Source organism: Arachis ipaensis, chromosome B05 (assembly GCF_000816755.2).
Source record: "Arachis ipaensis cultivar K30076 chromosome B05, Araip1.1, whole genome shotgun sequence".
Classification (NCBI taxonomy): domain Eukaryota; kingdom Viridiplantae; phylum Streptophyta; class Magnoliopsida; order Fabales; family Fabaceae; genus Arachis; species Arachis ipaensis.
This window is the reverse complement of record NC_029789.2, coordinates 112,161,277-112,184,485: the sequence shown is the minus strand read 5'-3', so window position 1 is coordinate 112,184,485 and position 23,209 is coordinate 112,161,277. Positions and strand designations below refer to the sequence as shown.

The 23,209-nt window shown below is 40.0% G+C and overlaps 2 protein-coding genes across 2 annotated transcripts; both read left to right on the top strand.

The window, feature by feature from the left end:
* Positions 957 to 2,119, top strand: LOC107640888 (protein FAR1-RELATED SEQUENCE 9-like). The gene is made up of 2 exons (XM_016344392.1): positions 957 to 1,976; positions 2,063 to 2,119. Exons 1-2 carry the CDS (start codon positions 957 to 959, stop codon positions 2,117 to 2,119), a joined length of 1,077 nt encoding a protein of 358 aa, XP_016199878.1.
* Positions 10,761 to 11,455, top strand: LOC107640887. Its single transcript, XM_016344391.1, has 3 exons — positions 10,761 to 10,790; positions 10,874 to 11,313; positions 11,422 to 11,455. Exons 1-3 carry the CDS (start codon positions 10,761 to 10,763, stop codon positions 11,453 to 11,455), a joined length of 504 nt encoding a protein of 167 aa, XP_016199877.1.

Here is a 23,209-nt window from a genome sequence, read left to right as displayed (position 1 = left end):
TAATTTGCATTGACCTAAAATAGCAAAACAACATAAAAAAAACCTCAATGGTTGTCACAATAAAAATTTTAAACCTGAAAAGAAGGACTTCCAAAGTAGGACACCAAAGTCTCCCATGTCTCCGGTAGAACATTGTTTGGTGGATTTTGAAGGCGCTCCTCATCAATTTGATACAACTCATAGTGCTCACGCAATCTTGAGCGCCAACTTCGATAACATATGTTAGCCTTAGCTAAAATCATATTGCGCATTACTTGCGTATCAGCTATATCAAACTTTTCCTACAAATGATTTGTCAAAGTTAGTTAGCAGAAATAACTTCTATAATAAACTGAATAACAGAAAATATAAATATCTATTACCAAAACGATGTCGCATATTTTTTGCTTGACATCATCTCCAACTTGGCTCCATTTCTCTACATCCAAAGGAGCATTTTGTCTTGTAACGATACCCACTTCAGATGCAAACAAATCAGCATGGATGCCATTAGGAGCTAAGTTCTCCAAAGAGATCGGCAATTCCAATTTTCCATTTGTCTTTGTTTTGATAACCCTATTTGTTGCAATCCCACGCGAAGGTCCCCTTTTACCAATACGCCTATCAATAGGGGCAGTGGGTGGTGCTGAAGTAGTGTCTGCCGGGGCTGGGACAGATGATGCAAATATAGTCAAACAGATATAAAAACTAATATTTTCAGTCACAACATCAGCAGAATCAAGGTTCAATACTACTTTTAACTGGACTTACCTTCAGCAGAGGAGATGAGCAGAGCAGACCGCCAGCAGACCAATGAAACACGGCTGAACCAGAAGAAATTGAAGACTACAACACAACACCAGAAGAAGACCCTTTTTAAAAAATTCATCATTTCACTATCAAGCTAGAAGACAAACTTTAGGGATTGCATGCTTGGCGACTACGAGGTCTGAACATTCCAGAGAAAGTGGTTTGAGATGGTTGAGAAATTTGGCGTCGCCGATAAAAAATGGGTACAGGACATGTACGAGAGAAGGCACAGTTGGGCCACAGCACACATACGGGGAAAGTTCTTTGCCGGATTTCGAACAACATCAAGGTGCGAGGGCTTGCACGCTGTGATATCACGGTATATTAAGTCTCGATACAGCTACACTGAGTTTTTACGTCATTTCCATCGATGCTTGATGTTCGTGCGTGCAAAGGAGCTGGAGGCTGATTTTGAGTGTGCAAAGGGTGACCCTGTTATGACCACCAACCTGAAACAGCTGGAGCGGAGTGCAGCCGAGAACTACACTCGTGCAATATTTTATTTGTTTGTTCCCATTCTTGACAGGGCCTGTGCAATGAGGGTGGTTAACTCTGAAGACAATGGTTCCTATTTTATCCACACCGTCTCTCGATACGGCACTCCGGGAAAGGATTGGCGTGTTGTTACAACGTCTGATACGAGGGAGGTCCGATGCACATGCATGAGAATGGAATGTTTCGGGGTCCCCTGTGAACATATAATTGCGATGCTTGTTCTTAACAATGTTCATGAGATCCCGAGGTCTCTGATATTGCCGAGATGGACCAAGGATGCAAAGCTTGTGGCGGTGCAGTCGATGGGCGTGATTTGGGATTCTGTACAACTGACACAACACTGGTGCCTGATGGATTGGTACCGGAAAGTGTGCAAGATTGCATGTCACAACACTGAAAAGTTCCAGTTTGCAAGAGACATTGCCATGCTGATGCTGAAGCACTTCGAGAACGAAGATGCAGGAGACACCAGTTTTCCACCCGAGGGGCCACCTACCGAGGGTGGCAGTGGCCCGGCGCGGAATCCACCCAGGCGCAATACAAAGGGTAACGGTGCTCATGGTGGAAAGAAAATCCAGCGATGTCGTTTGTGCCGGGAGGTGGGACACAACAGGACGACGTTTCCAGACCGCCGCACAATGGAGTCATCCAGCGCAGTTGCAGATGACATGGATTCGATGGACACTGACATGGTGGGTTAGTCGCTTTATAGATGATCTAGTTAAGTTTTCTGCCCTGTTAAATGGTTCTAATCATTTGTTTTTCACATTGGAGTCAGCTCTATGATAACCTATCCGGCGATCTGTATGCGACCGCCAAGATTCCTTCGTTCTAATGCTCCGATAGTGACACGCAGGCTGGGTTTCCTTCGTCACGACTGTGTGTTGCAACGGTAGGTTGGTCGAATCCTTTCACATTCTCCGGTAGGCTATAGCCGTACACAGAATATTGTCTCCATTTCATCTGGGTACAGAACCGTCTATATGTCGTCGACCTTAAAACAAGTTTTTGCTATGTTGGCTTTCGTTGGTATGTTGGCTTTTGTATGGTAAGTGGATATTTTGTATGTAACGTTTATGTGGATATTTTGGTTGTAACGTTTAGTGGATATTCAGATGGATGTCTCCTAAAAAAACTCTCGTCGTCCGCCTCTTTGCAGCAGACATTCGGAACTGGTTACGTCTTGTACTACCTTGTGTGTTCATTGGAAAATCCATGTGGTTCAATCGCGGTTTTGAAATTCTTTGTAAAGGATCATGGCTTCTGGATGTAATTTAAAACACACGCTTAAAACACCGGACGTGATGAATAAAATGCACTAAATGAAGCACGGCAACAAATCTGAATCAATACTAAATGAAGCACGGCAACAACTCTAAATCAATAAACAACCACTACTAATTCTCATTTTTAGGGTATTAACAAGTCAGTGTGAAGTTTCAAAATTCAAAATTCAAACATACAAAAGGTAGGTAAAGTGAATCGAATTACATTCAAGATTCACATCTTCAAATTACATTCAAACTTCACAGGCACTAATTGACATACATTTCTAATATGGGAGATCAGTCTATTTGCAATGCTACGCGCACATTAACAACAGAAACGATTATCGTGTTTATCATCTAAAGCATAAGTTAATGAGGGCAAGGTAGAATTGTATGCCTGGAAATATAATGTAGATTAAAGATACAGATATATGGACATGCAGCTTGCATCATTGTATTTGACAAACTGAGGCAAGAAAACACCATGGACCGATCGAGTTACTTTGATTGGGTTGGGGGGCGGTGGCTGGGGGGTTTAGGATACAGGAGTTCTCAATATATATGCAGCCAGTAGTCCTGCGGCGCCAGCCGCTTGAAGACACACACATGGCCGTGTCTTAGTTGACATGCTGTTGCTAAGGCACATCAGCCCATTCCAAAACATCCGTTCGTCCTCCCGACATAGTGCGTATACTGAACGGTCCAGCGCCCCTCTCGTTGGTAATCGAAATTGGGCTATCCTCGTATACTCCCGGCAGAGGGGGACATTCGACTGGAAACGAGGACATATTTTTTAGGGTGAGAGCAATGAAATAATTGAATAGAACAATAGTACCGGAAATAGTTGCCGTTAAAAATAATTGTCGGCACACTTACGAGAAAACAGGTTGCCAGGCGGTGCACGATTGGACTGACAAAGAACGGATTGGTCGATCTGAACCCATCGGCTATGTGCATTGACTTGGGGGCCGTCGGATAGCTTATACAAGTGGAGTCCGTCCCCGGCTCCGCATGGGCCAAGTAGTTGATTTCCATTGTATGGCCGTTGAAGAACATGACATACATGGTGTTTTGAGCTTCGTGATAACGAAACAGCACCATCCACTGATCTCTTAGTCCGTAGTGTTTCCGGACAGCATCTCATCCTCCATGAAGCACGATCCTTCCATTAGGTTCCATATTCCAGCCCACGCGATGACGATGTCCTGTAGGCGTTATTAGAGTCAGGGGTCGCGGTAGGGACCGGCTATAATCCCACGAGAAGCGTAGCGGGAGCATCTGTAGCGGATGGTGGAAAAAAAAGGTTTACAATGTGTCACACTCACACATGGATGGATTGATGATTGCAGGTAGTAAAGGAATTGAAATTGGCGTCTATACCAGTGTATCAGGGTCGTTCACCGGGATTATTGCGAAGAACTGGACTGTATAGTTGCCATGTGCGGGGATTGCTGGAAGACTTCCGTTACGCAAGTTTCTGGTACAACGTAAAACAGCATAAAACAAACGCCTTAGCCGAGTGCATACAGAAAACCCGCTAGAATAATCTTGTTACCTTCCATAGTTGATCTCGCAGTATCTTGCGTCATGGATGGCCACATAGAAAAACTTTGGTTGGTGATACGAAAATAGCATTGTGTTACCGATTCGAAGATGGTAGTGTTCGTAAAAGGCTCGCCACCCTCCGGTGAAGACGATTCGATGCGGATGCTCCTCCTCGACAACCCAGGAGATGCTCCACGACTGACCATTTGTGGTACTTATCTCGACGGGATTGCTCATGTTCTCCCGGACAGCGTTGGAGAAGGGCGCTAGCATTCTTTACACGAGTAAGAAATCGATATTGATGTGGGCTTGCATGCGGGCCTTGGGGATATGGTAGTAGAACAAAAAAAATGAAAACTTACAAATTGATTCTCCGTGTTGGGGATTATGAATCTGAAGAAGCGGAAATCAGCGAGCGTCGACATTGTCATACCTCGCCTGTGATTTCTTTGATAGTTTTCGGTTCTTTACTACCGGAAGTTTTTGAGTCTCCAACAATGGCTTCCCTTCTTCGAAAAGTTTGCATTTTTTTTTGGTAAATGAGAAACATACGCACGTTAAATAGGCGAGACAACTCCCGCCTTTTTAAGTTTTTTTTAATAAATAACTATTAAACCTTATTAGACTGGGCATTAATGGGACATTAATATTGGTGCAATTACCAAGGGCAATAACCGGATTTCAAAAAAAGCGCTAACCACCGAATGAGTTCAAGATTTAAGCATAGCCTTAATTAAATGTTATCATTCAATCATTTATTCCATTGCGTGGGTCAGCGAATAGTCACTTCGTATTGGCAGCCTTGCATTGGCGATGGATGGACGGATTGATCTAGGCGATGGAAGCAGGTAAGTTGTTCATAATTACTTTTTTTTGGTATATTTACGGTTTTTAAATTTTTTTTCTTGGAAGATAACTTTTTTTTTTGACATGTTGGAAAATAACATTTTTTTTGGACTTGGTGTTGGGCCAGAGAAACTGACTCGACCCAAAACCCAGAAACGGAACTCGCATAGCGACACAACCCCTAATGCCCGACCCTAATTGAAGCTACTCTCCTCTTCATCCAAGGCAAAACTCATGGCTCCGCCGATGTCAATTCCACCTCCGATCGAAGCTCGGAGGAATCGAAAAACTTGATGCATGGTGGTGATGACACAGCCGATCATCCTCAGCGAATATGCATGCTGGAAAATAACATGATATAACATAAAGGGCCCAACATAAAGATACAATAACAGTTATAGGATATATGGCCAATGATATAATCAGCCCACGAATACTGTCTGTCCATTGAGGAGACCCAACAATGTCACATAACATAACCGGTATCAATGCATCCAAAAACCAAAAAAATTGCAGTGGAAGGAAAAAAACGTTGTATTCGGCCCCTTCACACGTTTCTTAGACACGGTTCCCCCGTCCTGGCCGCTTCCGCCGCCTTCGCAAGCAATGCACCACTTTCCTCGTTGCATCTTCCCGTTAGCAGTGCAATTGCCATTTTGATCCTGATCTTCTCTTCGTCCAGCTGCAATGGTCAACGCGGTGTTTATTAGAGACACACAGTGCAATTGCATTCTACCTGTATGCAAGCATTAACTTACAATTGGCAACACCGCATGGGTGAACCTCCGTCCCATTGCCATCCACTGCATGACCCAAAAGCCAGAGTCTGTACTGCTGCTGTTTTTTGGCACTCCCGGTGCGGCCATGATGTCCAAACTGGAAAACTCGGAGCGCTCTTAGAGTGTGAGTTTTTAGACCCGTCAGTTGCAACGATTCCATCCAGCGCAGTCAGCTGGCACAGATTCGCCAAGATAATAAATATTAGCGTATTCGGATAGGACGCTGAATTAACCTATGTGCGTCGCTTACCATGCATTGTATGACACGTCTCCTTCTTGCCTTTGATTCTTTAGTTGCATTCGTGTCAAATTGGAAGACCTGCCTCTCCGACAGGTCAACCACAGCCAAGAACCAATGCTTCTCACAGTCTTCTTCCAGTACTGGCATATAAACCTGCGATTGATGGAAAAAGCCGAATACGATAAGAGAGTCATAATTCACTCCGCCCAGGTTCAGAACTTGCGTACAATAATCTTATCGGTCGGTAGCTTACAAGGCGCAGGTCTTCTGTCGGGTGTATGTGGTCATTGCCGTATCGCTGCGCCAAAATTTCAGGGTGGACGCCGTCCATTACATCGGCCTGGTTACTCAGGGAGTATTCAGAAGTTGAAACAAGTCACCGTGCATGTCAACGATACATGGTTCATGTTAAAACAGAGAACGTTAAATCATAGTTATGCATTCAAATAAATTTCCGAATTAGGATTTGGGCGTACCGCAAAATTAGGATGCAAGCACCACACCGCTCGAGGGTGATCTCCATCGGTTTCTCCCTCCGATGCAACCATGATCGTGAACAACTCCATTATCTGCAAATCATACCCAACACAAAAAAAAATCAGACTTCGAATGGAAATAATAAACACGGGTCAGCGGAAAAAAATCCATTAATTTGAAGAGGATATGATGGATTGCCACATGCCTTCGCAGTTGGTTGCCGTCTGTCTAACAGGCATCCCATGTCAGAACGAGTTGCATGTTGCGACCCGACACGTACAACGATCTCCCTGCCGTCAACAAATGAAAGATGTTACACACGCTAGCCCAATTTAACTGCGGCCCTCCGGCACTAATGACGCCACACGGCAGATTCAGTCGTTGATGTTCAGATTGAATACTTACGTGGGGTCGGCATAATGGTCGTAGACGTACTTACAGATGTCCATATCGTGCTGAGAGATGGGCCATGCGTTGGTGGTGTTTGTTCCCTTCTTGGTCAAGTTTGACGGGGTCGTCGCGGGATCTGCTTATAGGTGTCGGCTGTCCGTCCGTGGCCGCTTTCCGGCTTCGATGAGCTCTCGTCGGATGACATCATCGTGTTAAAGGGAAAACTACCTTTTCTGTTTTGCGTTGGCTGCAGTCCATTGTGCCCTGTCGGGTTGTCGGCATTGTTGCTTCGTTGGGGCGATATAGTTGCCCGGTTACCCCCGTATACCTTCTCCTTTAATCGAGTGAAGAAGAATGTGGCCTTGCCACCCTTTGGCCCATGTTCGATGCCGTGCGTGTTTGACCTGCACATCTTTGGGTACATGGCCCGTTTCTGATCGTCGTCGTCATCGTAAACAGATATGTCGACGTCTTCGCCGCTGCTTTTTCTAGACGACTGATGCAGTCTCTTCCTAATCGCTCCTGGAAGCATCAACTGTCTACAGTTGGGAATGGAGGCGCGTGACATCGGGTTGTGCATGTGTTCCCTGTCGGCGACCGGTATTCTTTGTTTCTCAATCCGATTTCCATCGGACGTTGCGTTGACTTTATTCGCAGGTCTCTTTTGCGCCTCGGTGATAGGCTCTCTGAGACCGCCCACCAACAACCGAATCGTCACCATTTCCGCTTCGACCCTGTCCATTCGGCGTTGCGTGTTCTTCCATGGAAAATCGTAACAGATCTGTCAGATGGTTGGAGTTACCGAAACAGTTAGAGCGGAAATTGAGACGGGTGTTACCAACCTTTGTGTTCTCGAGCACCTCTCTCATTATTTCCAGCAACGCGTCGTTTGAAGTGTTGTCGTCTGGGTTCGGTGTTCTCTGGTCCTCCTGGCATTGGGCGCTTGTTAGTACGTTGTGGTATACAACTAACTCAGTAGATTCGGGAGCAACATAAGCATAACTTAAAAATAAATAAATAAAAAGTCAAAACAGGCCAATACACCACAATCGTACCTGGGCCGTGTCGTCGTTCACGTTGTTGAATACACGTGTGTCCCATGATCGGCCATTGTTAGTTGCAGTATCGGTCGTCGGCATCCGATGGGTTGGTCCGCGTTGGTTGTGCGTGGGGATGGTTGTGTTTTGGCGATGGCTTGATTTGTGAAGAGGATGGAATCGGCTAGCTTTTGCCTGGTCAAAAAGTTGGGTCTGCAGACACCTTCCTTGGACTATGAAGACGGTCAGCTCCATCGAGGCAGGATGCATCACATGCGTTTAAAATTGCACCCGTTAGGCAACCTCGGGTGCCGTCCAATGTTCAAGCCTTTGCAAATTGCTTCCTAACATAGCAAAATGTGACCTGCCATTGCATGAGATCAGTAGCGTCTGCACACGGCGATACGATATTAAAATCTATTGTAATTAAATTGTGTGGCATGTAAAGGATAAAAACTTAATAAGTAAAATGACAAAAATTCTAATGAGAACATTTAACATTGTTATTATTACGTGAAGTGTAAGGCCAAGGGGTTGATTTTTTTTTATACTTTTTAAGAGACATAAAACGTCACCGCTGTTTGCTATGAAAAAATAATTTTTAAATTTATTAAATACAAAACGTTGATGCAGTTTTTTATTTTAAAAAATAGAAGATTTATATTTTTTAATTTGACATTTTGATAGATTACACGAATATGCTAAATTTTTTTTATATTAGTTTATTATTGGTGTACTTTATTAATATTATGATGTTTTGGTGTAGGATAAAAAGAAATTGTGAGTAACAATTTTAAATAGGACAAAAAAAAAGTTAACAGAAATCCTGAATTACGATATCAAACAAGACAAAAAAAATAAGACAAGGAGAACGATCTATTTTCTTCTTATTATTTATTCTACATAATAAATTAATAATGACGCGTTAAAGTTAATAATCCAAAATGATAAGAATCAATAACTTATAATAATGTAAACGCTGATTTTTTTTAATTGTTACAAAGATGTTAAATACAATTTCTTGGAACTTTGATGAATTATACCAATACAGACCTAATATTAAAAAAAAATTCAGATATACGTGATCGTCTCACACAAGCGGCCGCTCTTTCAGGGAATTAGCGAGCCCACCCCCACAATTAAAGAACGCTGAAGGGAAATGTTACTCGGCCACTCACCTTTGAATGCGGTGACTCTGCGTCGGCTAACAAAATTAATCTGATCCAACGAAATCTCCGTCACAGAGGTACCGTTAGCACCTGTTGCTACCCGTCTATGAATATTTTCTCGTACTGTGATCATACGATCACCCATGATCGTCACAGGATTCCATGGAACACCCAACTGACCACCAACTCCTAGCTTGATGAATGGGACCACGCACATTGACTCCAAGTCAATCTTGCACCATATGGTCGATAGTCCGTGCGGGGATCGTTCACAGCCGACCAGATGTGGGATGCCGTCGAGCACACGCATCGCCTGCACGTGCTGAATTGAGCTACGATTTATCCTTATCTTGTTCAATAGAAGGTTGCATGCATCCAGAACAACCACATGCGTTGCAACCGTGGCATCACGTCCTCCCCAGTTGACCCACAAGGCCTTACCAAGGTGGAAGACTGAGCTCGCACCGAGATGAGTGAGATGCAAATCGTTAATGTACTCGTGTTTCCAGAATCCATCTGCGGAATTGAAAACATTGCAGTGCAAAAACCTGTTTCTGAGATGCCTCTTTGAAATTTGGACGACGTAGTAATTTTCAACTCCCGCCCGATAACCAAATGCGTATCCGATAACGGCCTGTTTCCATAGGGTGTCTGTCGGATCATCCAGTTGCCGAGCTACTCACAACAATGGGTTCCATACCAACAGACCCGTATCAAAACTAGCCCGGCTATACCGGACACAGATCATACCGCAATCGGAGCCGATGACACTCCACCATCCACGATGACCCAGCTGTTCTGGCATTGGCGCGGGTACTCTTCCTCCGTGTAGACAGTCCACAAGACAGAAATATACTCTTGAACAGTGCGTCTCCTGGTCACCAATCTGGAGCAACACCTTCTGGTGTTTCCCGATGTTTGTGATCGTGTTGTCCCTCCTAAACTTGTCGGACGACAGTCGGACACGCCAAGTTGTGTTTGCGGCTCTGCATCTCGTCGCCGTCTTCGGGTCTGTCCGGGTGAATATCTCCATCAATATATCGTCCGAAAAGACCTGGACACCTATTTCACCCAACGACTCCGCCAACTGAGTTGCCATAATCTCAGCTGCTTTCCTTCTCTGCTTTTTTTTTTAAAATGTCGTGACTTAGAACGTCCAGAACAAAATGGAGTAAACAACTAAGAGATGCGTGTAATATACACTTCCTTATCGCTCTGGCGCGCGGCTGTGCATCATGATGGGTCTGTCACTCACGTCACATAAAAAAACGTAAATGCCCCTTAAATACAAAAAAATATGAAACACCTCATTAAGTAACATCGTCTTTCAATGAATAACAAGAGATTAGGTGACAATAAATTTGTTTTATTTCAGTTTCAATCAACCTACGGCGATTGCATTGGGAAGAGTCCCGCAATAATGACCATGGAAAGCCTTTTTTATTTTTTTTTAAAACGTTACTTTGGGCCAGCAGTCCGAAACGATTCAAAACAGTAGAAAGATATATACGTATGAATTATTTTTTTTGTAACATTTTTCGTAGAGAAAGATTATACCAAACGGAGAAAACAGGCCACATATTTAATGTTAATGGTTTGAAATTTGAATCGTCAGCTAACAACTCCATGGGGGAAGATGCCTCCGCCCTGTGGCTAGGGGCTTTAATCGACCGTTCCCTGCCAGGTTGGCGTCACAGGTGTCAGTCAACAAGAAGACCGTTGGAATGCAAGGACATGGTTCCATTAGCAGAGAGGTAAATATGAACCCTCGTTGTGCACTGATTTTTCAAAATCCACTCTTTCACTCTCCCCGTGAACTATTGAACACACAATGCAGGGATCCTCTTCCATAAGCTCCTCCTCCGTCGATGCACCGACGCCTCGCTGTCACTGTGGCGTGACATCGCCAATCAGAACCGCTTGGAGATCTAACTATCCAGGCAGAAGGTTTTATGGATGTTCTGGGTACGGAACCAGCAGGAAATGCTCGTTCTTTCAGTGGTACGATCCAGAGCCCCCGGCTCATTATTCCGATGTCATTCGCAGGTTGCTGGAAACGAACGAGTGCATTAGAAGTGAGAACACAGAGTTGAAGAAGACAAGACAGGAACTCCTAGACGAGCTGCGTCATTTGCAACAGAGTGTGCATGAAACAAGGGCAGAGCTCGAGGTTGCCATTGCAGCCTCTATGGACATGGAAGACAACATGGTTGCGAGTGTCGCGACGACGAGGAGGCGTGGGGTTGTGATCATCGTGCTGATATCCGTGATCGTTTTGTTGGTTTTCTTTTTCCGATCGAAGTCGCTAGCTGACCCTTTTTTTTTTCTGTCTTCACGACTGGAGAACATAATTAATTCAATTAATTTGTTTAGCCTTATTTGTAGCGTGGATTTGATTGCATTGGCACTGTGTTTTTAATATAATTTTCGTTTCCCCTATGCATTCTACTAAGTAAAATAAACCGCGATACACATCAATCCATTGGAAAAACATAATCTAAACATACCCGGAATACAAACAATGATTACACTTGGTCCATACGTACTCGCGACGGATTTCCGGAATGACAGCCTACTTGCCGCATATGCGATCGAATCACACAAGCGGCCGCTCCGTCAGGGAACTAGACAACCCACCCCCACAATTATAACGCGCTAAAGAGACATGTCTCTCGGCCACTCACCTTTGAATGCGGTGACTCTGTGTCGGCTTACAAAATTAATCTGCTTATCTTCAATTGTTAATCGGTTTATCCTTCCTCGCCAGTGAGTATCACACGAAAAGAACAAAATTTCTGAGTTATTTTCATTTTGAGTGCCGTTGATTCGGAAGATTAATATTCTATGCTTCGTAGCCAGTATAAATTCGTTTAATCCAGATGCAGTTAACAATCAATATCTTCTCATCTCCTTGCTTATTAGTAATAATTTGAATTGATTTAAATTGAAACAAATATTACCTAAACATACACAAAACACACTTTTCGGCGACTCCCCATTGACTTACCAGTTTTGTGGGCTGTTTTTTATGAATTAAATGTGACGGTATCAGATAGTTCACAGTCCCAATCAAAAAATGGGGGATGAAAATCATCCAATATAAAACAATTCATCTGAGGGGTTGATACATAAATAGGGAATTATCTTGCGTTGTTAGCATGGAAGACCAGATGCGATGAGGGAACGCTGGGGAGGGAGATTATATACTGTAAAACGCCTTACCAGATAAGTCGGGTATCGTGCCACCTACGCATTCATTTACGCCCACTGTAACCGATGCTCCGTCTGTGGGTTTGGCACGTGAATCGAAGAGATCCTAGACGTAATTATTAAAGCTGACCATTGAAATTGAAAAACAAACTTAAAACTATATTAACGCGAAATGTTAATTTAAGCTATTATGTAACTAAATTATTATCTCTTCCTGTTTTTTTTCTTCCATCGAAGTACTTTAAATATAAATCGTTTATTTTCCCAAAAATAAACGAAGTACACTAATTACACATTTTCTACAAAAAAAAAAGGTATTCAAAGCAGCTTCCCACTTTACACTATATATGCATACGTGCCCTTTAATGACAAACCCTATCCCTCCTATCGCTTCTTTCCCAGTTCTTCTCTGTGTAACTCCTTCTCTAACCTCTCCGTCTATCCTTATCCCCCTCCTTATTTCTGCCACCATCCACTGCTCTCTCCTCTGTGTACTATCGAGAAAATGTCGAAGGAGACCGTCACCGACTACGCCGTTAGTCCCGTCGACCTCGCAGAACACCCGATGTCCACTCTGATCGACATCGTCCGTACAGATGAGAAGTCCGCGGATTGTGACCTCGTTGAGGCCAAACTTGTCAGGAGGGAGGAAATTTGGGAGGCTAGGCTTCGAAAAATCTCAGATAAACTCTTCGAGGCCAGGTCCGAGAGGGTGAACTTAATGGTCAAGTTGAAGAAAAAGGAGGATCAACTGGAGGAAGAGGAGAAGGCACGACGCCGGGAGGAGAAGTTGTTGCGCAGGGAGCAGCAACATTGTGAAGCGACCGTTCGCCGAATGTATGACAAAGCAAACGAGATGATGGCGGAAAGCTCAAAATGGCGTGACCTGGCACAAAGGGTCGTCAATGTTTTCGAGGCTAAGGAGAAATCTTTGGCCCCCCAAGCAGGCGTTCAACCGGTGCAGATTGAACATAGTGACGGAGGTATTTGACCTGGTGCACATGGGTGATATCTTTATGTTGTTTTGGTTTTTTGCCGAGGCCTGAAGCTCTGAATGATCCATCTGGTTTGTTTGTTTGGTCGTCCTTTTGTTCTTATGAAATGCTAATTAAAAGTCTGTAGCGATTATTATATCTACTTTCATCGGTTCGATATTAAAAATCTGTTTATCCTCAATTGTTAATCGGTTTATCCTTCCTCGTCAGTGATTATCACACGAAAAGAACAAAATTTCTGAGTTATTTCCATTTTGATTGCTATTGATTCGGAAGATTAATATTCTATACTTCATAGCCAGTATAAATTCGTTTAATCCAGATGCAGTTAACAATCAATATCTTCTCATCTCCTTGCTTATTAGTAATAGTTTGAATTGATTTAAATTGAAATAAATATTTCCTAAACATACGCCGGATAAGTCAGGTACCCTGCCACATACGCCTTCATTTACGCCCACTGTAACTGATGCTCCGTCTGTGGGTTTGGCACGTGAATCGAAGAGATCATAGACGTAATTATTAAAGCTGAGCATTGAAATTGAAAAATAAACTTAAAACTATATTAACGCTAAATGTTAATTAAAGCTATTATGTAACTAAATAATTATCTCTTCCTTTTTTTTCTTCGATTGAACTAGTTTAAACGTAAATCGTTTATTTTTCCGAAAATAAACGAAGTACATTAATTACTCATTTTCTACGGAAAAAAAGTATTCCAAGCAGCTTCCCATGTGAGGATTTTTCCGACCATGTGAGGATTTTTTTTTCGTGTAGTGAAAAGGACAATACTAAATGCCAGGGGATGATTTACGCTTTCATGGGCCAGGCCAACGCAATAACCTGAGCCCACTAACCACTACGTACTCATATCCTCCTTTATGCCCACAATATATGGTTCCATGAGTTTTTTTGTGCATACCGATTGGTTATGGCCTTTTAATGGAGACGGATCCAGGACAAAATTGTTTTAAAATCCAAAGTCTCGCTTAACACAACCAAAAAAAATAAAAAAACATTCCCATCTGACCCATCAGGCACGAAACCTTTTGGCTTCTAGAAGACTTCATGGAAGGGTGATGGCACACAATTCTAAGGGGTGGAACTCTGACTAAATTAATTAATTAGACAGGATTCACCCTTCATATCCGCTCGATTCACACGCTGTCCACTCTATTGGTGTTTTCCTAACTCAGAATATCCCCTTCTTCTCTGTTGGTGCCTGGACGAGAAAATGGCCGAAGAACACGCGAAAGGTGACGTCGTTAGGGTTATCAAAGCGGCAGGAGAGCCGTCGCGACCGATGGTAGGTTAAAACTTGCTCTTCTGTTCTTTCCTTCATTTCTGACTCTGCTCTCTGCATTTTCTTCTATCTCTTACGCTGTGTCTTGGTATGCCCATATCTGCAGCGTCTACCATTACCCAATGGTCTCCTCCTTAAGGGTAGCAACCATATCTACATCACGGTCGCCGACGGGTCAGACCATACTTACAAGATTGCATGCAGCCCCAAGGGGTGGAAAGAGATCACTCTCAAGAGGGGATGACAAAGGTTTTATCATGATTACAAGCTACAACCATTTAACCTTCTGCTGTTCAAGCACAGGGGCAGAGACGACTTCAACGTTCGCATTTTTCAGTCACCGGGTGTGGAGAGGACGTATGCTATGTCCGGTGATGACTCCGACGACCTCACACCCCCCAAGTGCCAAGGAACCGTCCACGCGCTCCTCAAAAGCCCCGCCGTCGAACGGGGTGCATCAATGTCCCCAGGAGCGCAGCTGCAGTTGAGGTGGAGCAGACATTTCAGTCCGAGCACCCCTACTTCATTATGCACATCACAAAAAGGCTGTTGCGCGTCCACTTCATGGTAATGACTTTCCCTCTCCACTAGATATACACCTTTTACGTTGGCAGTATTTGGGGTCCACATTATCTGTTTTGTTCCCCTGCTGTTCCCTCTATTGAAAGTAATGTGGCGGCCTAGGTGGTCCACAGTAAGTGTTGTTGTTTTCCTGGTCCTTATTTTGTTGGCCTATGTGCCGTTGTAAGTAGTCCACGTCTTCTGTGTTGTGCTGTTGCTTAATTGTTAATGGTTGGTTATCTGGAGGAGCCGTGGTTGACTTGAAATTAATTACACAAATTTGTTGGTAATGCCTCGTATGCTGTTTTTCAATATCCAATGTTTTGGGAAACAAGCACCCAATTGCATGCTAACTGTTCATAATGCCATCATCAATAGTTGCCGTTTCATTTTCTTGACTTCATGCACATTGCATTCATGTTACACATGCCTTTAAGTACATCTCATTCTCGTTTTTTGGTTTTCCCAGCCAAATGTGCCGCACTTTGGAGACGACGTCGGCGATGATGTCATGGTCACTCTGAGAGCGGGGGAGATTTCCGTCCGGGCGGACTACGCCAGATACGGGGGCAATAGAAGGCGCAATTGTGGCACCATCGGCGGAGGATGGGCGGATTTCTTGCGCAAGTGCAACGTAACTATGGAGAAGCTGGCTGTCTTTGAGATCTCCAGGACCAACCCGACGTGGAGCTGTTGGTCCAATTTGTTGATATTGAATGAATCCAACTGAGTTTATGAACAAGCTGACCATGTTATTTTGGATTGCCTTTTCTGATTTGGCAACAACTTTATGTGTTGTGATTGTTGATGTGTTGCAACTGCTAGACTTAACTCTTTTTGTACATAATACAATCTTATGACGGTTTAACTAAGTACTTTTCAAAATATCAGTGTTCCTTAGATTACTTTACAATTTCAATTCACACAGCACCATGGATGCTCTCTACACTAATTTGCAATTTCAATTCATACAGCACCATGGATGCTCTAGAATAATTTCCAATTTAAATATAGCGCATTACAAAATAACGACATATAGCGGCCTGGATATAGTCAAATTGGAAGTATAACAGTCCAAAACAGTTTTCTATAGCTACCCATTGTTTGTCCAAACATAGAATATCACGCATGATCTTCTAAAACACCTGCTGCATCACCAAACCTTTGCCTAATTTGAAGACCCACGTTCCCACTGGATTGAGCTGTGAGCGCACTAAAAATAAGGAATGGTTACCAAATTGTGCCCTGTGAATCATAACCCTCGTCCAAGGCAACATCCGATGCATCATCCCATGCCAACTACAACGATACATTCAGTTAGCCATGAACTACGAATCGATGAACAGTCAATACATTAATTGAAAAGGACGACTAAACAAATTTGTTGACAAAGTCTTACCTCATCCTCCTCAGACGAGTCCTCCCTTGTGCCAGTTTCACCTTCGCCCTCACCACCAAAGTATGATGCACCCTCTTGTGTGTTCATTCTGCTGCTGGGATTTAAGTGGCAGGAAACTCGATTATGCCATGTCTGGCGACAAAGACCGCACCTCTTCACCCCCTTCACCGTTTCCTTTCTTTGCCTCTTTCGACACCGCACCAACATTTTTAATAGCCCAACACTTGAGCCCAGCATTAGTTTCAGAAAAAATGTGCATCTCAGGGAAAAAAATAGTCCAGAGGCCCATCACGATTGACCCAAGTTCAACCAACTGTGTTCTAACCTAACCCGCCCGACCCGTAACACCATCGGCCTCTCCTTCGTCATCCTCTCGCCCACCATCCCCGCGCCGCTTCGATCCTTCCTTGTTGGACGTCTCCGGCAAAGCCATACATCTAGCCGAAACATCACTCATTGTTATCCGACGGTGATCGAATCCATCTCCGGCGAGGACACTATGCAGATCTTCATCCTCCGAACCAACGAGTCGCGACAGAGGCCGCACTTCGGAGAGCAGGCAGCTTTGCAGTGTGACTCCGCGGGAGAAAGCTTCTTGCAACTCCATTACTCCATTGACGGGTGAGTGACGGATACGTATCCATCGCAGCTTATCTTGTATGCGTCAAACGACGTCCATGGCGCTTTTCCTTCCCTCCCAACCCTCCTCTATCATGTATGATTTAGCGTTAAACAGAATCACTAACAGCCATTAATTTAGTTCTTAAAACATGATAAACTAATTCTACATAAACCCAAATAATTTTTTATTGTAACAAAAATAACCAGCTACAAAGTGAATTTTACAAACTAACCCCTCTGACACACCTAAACCACTAACCAATCATAGGAGGAGAGAGAGAATAATCTCTACCATTGGATTGAAAAAGCAGAGAGATCCGACGGCCAACATCAAATGGCGCACCGGTCAGCCAAACATAAGTATCATGTGCACTGGTGTGCCAAAGAATTTCGGCACACCGAATCCGTGCCCCACAATCATACATTCCAATCTTGTGACACAAACCAATGTAACTTATGTAATTAATCTTCATCCATTTTCCTGACCATACAATATATAAGCACAATACTACATGATTTTTATCTGCTAAGCAAAATAACTCTAATAACAGGTGCTAACTTGTAATACTCCCAACAATCATGTGTCCACAATATCCTGCTTATATAAACAAGTATACGAAGTCTTGGGTTTTTAGTTTGAGAAAGTCTCAAGGATAAACAATTTAATTTATGATGGTTGATATTTTTAGTCAGCATTCAGCAGTCTAATATTCTTAGTTTAATAGTTAATGCTATTGTTTTAGTTTTAATTGGGTCTGTAGTTATTTTTTGTGTGAAGTTCTTATTTACTTCATGTTTATTGTTTAAGTTTATTGCTTTTTGAGTCATGGTAGTTGAGTTTGGTTTGAATGTTCTGATACCAATTATTGAAGAAAATAAGTATCCATTTCCAATCTTAATTCAACCAAATTTAAACTTATATTCATATGTACGGTTAATCTTGGTACCTGATTAAATAGTAACATTGAGTAATAACTTCTAAGCAATAATAATTGCTGAAAAAATAATAGACAACGATGTGTATTTATTTGCAAATAACTCCCATGCTTTTAGTTACGAGTTCAGGAACAAGACTATTTGATAAACATCTTTTTGCAAATTAAGTTAAAAGAATAAATGAATCATTGAAACAATGAATGAAATTTTAAAGAAAAGGACCTGACATATTAGTAACAAACAAACCTCTTTTGTTTTGGTATGCAAATGGCAATGTAGCCTACCACCTAGTAAAACCAGCTAACAATAGGAGCTGTGCAGGTGAAAATTTTTATATGTATTAATGGAATTTCAACCATGTTCCATAATTATTATAAACTCTCTAACTCTTTGACTAGTTAAAAGACAATTTCAAGTTACCACTCATTATCTATTTTCGAAAAGCATCTATAGATGGATGTTGATGCTTTTCTTCAAACATAATTTATTTTCCTAATCACATTGTTCTAGTTTTACTTTCTCTTTAATGTTAAATGATACAATAACCATTGGAACCTAAAATTTTGAATTCAAGCTAATAAAGTTTTATTTTATCTAAGCATCAATATTTATACAAAATATATATAAAAAATAAGTTATCATTATTGTTTTATGTGCATGTAACATTTTTGTTTAATAATTCATCTTGTAAATATATGTTGGTGTTCACTTTTAACACATACAAAAAAAATTAGTTATCATTATTGAAGAAGTAGTTAGTATTTATGTTTCTGGGTATTTGTTGGTACGAACAAGCGGTTCTAAGTGTAGGATTATTTGGGTCAATAGTAATAGCAAGAAATATAATTAAAAAAAGTTCCAAATTACAACTAGCATTCTCAAAGAAGAAAACTTAAAAAAATAAATTAGTACTAGAAATAAAATTAGTCCTATACCTGGAATAAAAAGTTTGGGTTTAACTATTATTATTGTATATATGTACATTTTGTTTTGTTATGTATGTCCATATTAATCTTTTCGAAGGCAGTAATTTAATGTTGTAATTTAAAGTTATTCGATAATAATAACTTAAATTCCAAGGGAAATTAAAGTATTATGTACAATATTTTTAATTTTTAAAGAATAATAGTAATTTTTCCAAAATTTGATGTCTAAGCATTAAGGATATTATTTTTAGAGGAACGCTGACTAATAAAATTTATTATTTTAGATTAGTAATTAACCAACAATGTTTAAAAGTATAAATTAAAAATATGTTATTAGACTGTTAAACAAAAAGTATTAGACCGATAGTTAAAAGTATTAACAAAAAATAATAAATTTTGTTGGTCGCTAAATTTTTTTCATTTGATTAATATTTTGGCCAACTTAAATTATTCTAAATCTTAAATCCTATTAGTATAAAAATAAAGTAATGATGCAAAATGCTAACTTATATTAATAAAAAGTATTAGTTTTTAATAATTTTTATTTTTATTTTGGTAAAATGACGATAATAGCTAAGATGTATATATAATTATATATTAAACAGTTTAATAAAACATGTGGAATCATTTAATAACTAGTAGTTATTAGTTATTATTTTCACATGAATGAATATGGAGTGATTCGATCTGGTGTGACTTTGGTTGGGAGTTGGGACTAACATAAAGAAAAGAACACAAGAAGGAATGGGATGTTTGGAGGAAAAGGTGAAGAGAGAAGAGTATTATGGTAAGAAAATAATTGATGAGCTTGGAAGTAATTAGTTACGAGACGAAACGAAATGAAAGCTGGTATATGGTGAGAAGAAGAATCAGATAATTGTCTTTATCCCCTATGTGCCCATTACCATATGGATCAATAGTAGTGATTGATTGGTCTTATTATATATTGACCCCCAAAAATGGAGGTCAAAGAGTTAGGTTATTATATTGTTCACTACTCACTAGTCTTCCGCAATGAGTACTGTGCCTCCCTCATTGCCACTTCATTGGGGGCTCAGCCTCCATCTAACTTTCTGTGATCGAATAGCTGTTTAGTTATTACTTCGAAATTTCGGTTGCAGTTTCCCTTTGCATATAGCCATTTTTTCATTCTTATAAAAGTAGCTTCTCCTCCTAATATATATCTAGCTCCATAGTTTTCACCATAATGTTACCACTTCCTATCTCTTCTTCTCTATCGTAGCTTGCCTTCATTCCCAACCGGGAACAAATATAATTAAACCCCCCTATATAAAATCATTTTCAACTTTTTCGGCATGCATATCAGAACAATCATAGGACTCGGATATGATCTTCAATAATCATTTTTTTAAATAATTTCTATTGTCTTTGGTTCCACTAAATTATAATAATCTAAGAATACTCAGTTAATACTCAAATTCATCCCGAAAAGATCACTCATTCTTTAAATTAGTCCTCAAATAATTTTTTTTAGTTATATTAGTCCCTTAAAGATAAAATGTAAGTCAAATTAGTCATTCCGTCAGTTGGATGATGACGTGTCACGTTAAGTGCCATGTGTCATAAGATGATTGGTTGACGTGTCAGGTCAATGACACATGGCACGCCACATTGCAGGTCAATGCACTTGACATGTAAAAAAAATTTTTATAATAAAAATAGTCCTTAAAAGTTCAGACATGAGTCATTTTCATCAAATTAGTCCTTATATGAACAACCACTAGACTAATTAGTTAATTTAGTAATCTAAAGCATTAATTTTTTATTTTTTATTTTATTAATATGTATAAAATTTGGAATGATTGAATTTTATATTTGTTTTGAAAAAAATTGATATTTCAGCCAGTAGAATAGAGTAGGGTAGGGTTTAGAACTTTAGGATGCAGGTATAATTAGTGTTGAGAGATTCTCGACCTACAGATAAAGTAAAATAGAGTTTTAATAAAATTTTCAACTCGCAAATAGAGTTAAACCCTACTCTACCCTACCAATTACCAGTCCTAATTTACACGCATTTATAATTTATAATAAAAAAAATTTAGCCTTACGAATATCTAAATATAAGAATATGAATGCAAAAATAAGAAATAAGAAAAAGGTGACATACATCAACAAAATTTATAGGGAATCTATCTACTTACAATATAAGTTGAGAAATCCAGAATAGCAAAGTGGTTAATTTTGTTGGGTGGTGGTTGTAAATGAAGTTAGAAATGGACTCCAAGCTAAGAATTGCAACTACAGTAACCTCAATTTGCTGAAACAAAGAACTACAGTGGGCTAAACAAGCATAGTGTGTACCTCTTAAGAGAACGCATATGTCATGATGGTGTTGGGTGACATTTAATTTACCACGCCCTACGATGCGAAGCTAAATAAAAATGACATGATATATTTGGGGTGGATTAACTAGTATGATGAACTTGGAAAAATATCCTGAAATGGTATGTTCTAAGTAAGCTAGGTATGGACATAGGGTAATCACACTCGGGCCCCGAGGGCACACTCACCAACACCAACCTAATAAGAGGTGTCATTCTTCTCCTATTCTATATTTATACTCAATTTATGATGCCAGTACCTACTAACTACTAAGAGCTCTCGCTTAAGTATGCTAGTTTGTTACCTGCCTCATCTTATCTCCCAGGTTTTATCTATGTGCTATTCTTGCCTGCTAACACGTATTTTCTAAGCCAATATATATGCTTAAACTCTTAAATAATAACTTAATAACTAGTGCTCTCTAGTGTAGTCAAATAGTGCTTTCAAAAACATAATACAACAAAGATTAGGATGGATGACGTTAAATACATCCAAATCCAATTAGTGATTAACATGACTTATTTAAAAATATTATATAGATACAAAATATCAGTCATTATATATTTATATAAATATATGAATTATTTAATTTATTTTATTTTTATTATATATTTTATAAAAATAACTGATTGTTTTCGTATGATTTTGTTTTTCTTGCGTCCAATACATGTTTCATCTATTTGTTTTTCTTTTAGTTTAACTTTTTTTTACGTTGAATGGTTTCTCTTACGTTTAAAAGCCCAATATATCAGGACCAACTACTGGATCTTATTGAAAAATAAAATAGGAGGAATAGCCCAAAAACATCAAAAGCCCAAATCACTGCACGAGAGTTGAGATTCAGGAATAAAACAACTGCAAGTGAGAATACGATACTGTGCCCAGCCCAAAAACAAATAAACCGACCCGGAGAAAAGAAAAAGGGAGAATAAATTAACAGTAGGTAGAGAAAATCGAGATTTTACGTGAAATCGAACAAGTAAATAAAAAACGTAAAACGTAAAATCTTAACAAGATTTAAATCGTAAAATCGTCAGACTTAGTACAAATTTCGTAAAATCGATAAACTCATTTAAAATCGTAATTAAAAGTGGACATTTTAATCTTTAAAAAAAATTAATACACAGATCAATCTCTAAGGTTTTACTTCGACAGACAAAGTCTTAATTCATTTTTCGGCAAAGTAATTACCCAGATCAGTCCCAAAGATTTTAAAAACGGACATTTTAGTCCCCAAAGAAAATTAATATACCGATCAATTCTCAACGTTTTCCTCCGTCAGACATAACAGTCCTCCATCCAAAAAAATTATTATTACTATTATACCATAATTTTTTTATATTTTTTGGACAAAAATAATGATAAATTTATTCATTAGATTCTTATGTATGTATTTCTAATATAAAGAGTAGGGCAATGTACTCAAATAAATAAAAGGGGGAAAGCTTTACGTGATTGCAACAATTGAAAATTCCTTACCTGCATGTCCTTTTTTGTTATTATGTAATCTGTAGGAGCTAACCATTGTTACCTATTTATGAAGGATTTTTTAAATTCATAAACCTATGTAGGCTGTCACGGTTTATGAGAAAAATTATTAATGTTCAACAAATTAAATAGTGATGAGCATAAAGATTTTGAAAAAGCTTGAACACAATTTGATGTCAACTACAATGCTACGATTTAACTGTAACTATTAGATTTAATAAACCTTATTAGTAGCACTATAATTTAAAATTATTTTGACTAGTATACAAAAATTAAATTGATTTCAATTAAAAGTTTTAATAAATATAGCTGTTAGAAAAATCCTAACAATATATTTTAAAAAACAAAGTTTCATTAATAAAACTAAATAGTTAAATTTACAATATTTAAT

What these genes read in the sequence shown, in the direction of transcription:
- LOC107640888 (XM_016344392.1), top strand. Translation starts at nt 957, where the DNA reads ATGGTTGAGAAATTTGGCGTCGCCGATAAAAAATGGGTACAGGACATG. An exon ending in ATTCGATGGACACTGACATG is followed by an intron (nt 1,977 to 2,062) that starts GTGGGTTAGTCG and finishes CATTGGAGTCAG; the next exon opens with CTCTATGATAACCTATCCGG.
- LOC107640887 (XM_016344391.1), top strand. Translation starts at nt 10,761, where the DNA reads ATGCAAGGACATGGTTCCATTAGCAGAGAG. An exon ending in ATGGTTCCATTAGCAGAGAG is followed by an intron (nt 10,791 to 10,873) that starts GTAAATATGAAC and finishes CACACAATGCAG; the next exon opens with GGATCCTCTTCCATAAGCTC. An exon ending in CTGATATCCGTGATCGTTTT is followed by an intron (nt 11,314 to 11,421) that starts GTTGGTTTTCTT and finishes CCTTATTTGTAG; the next exon opens with CGTGGATTTGATTGCATTGG.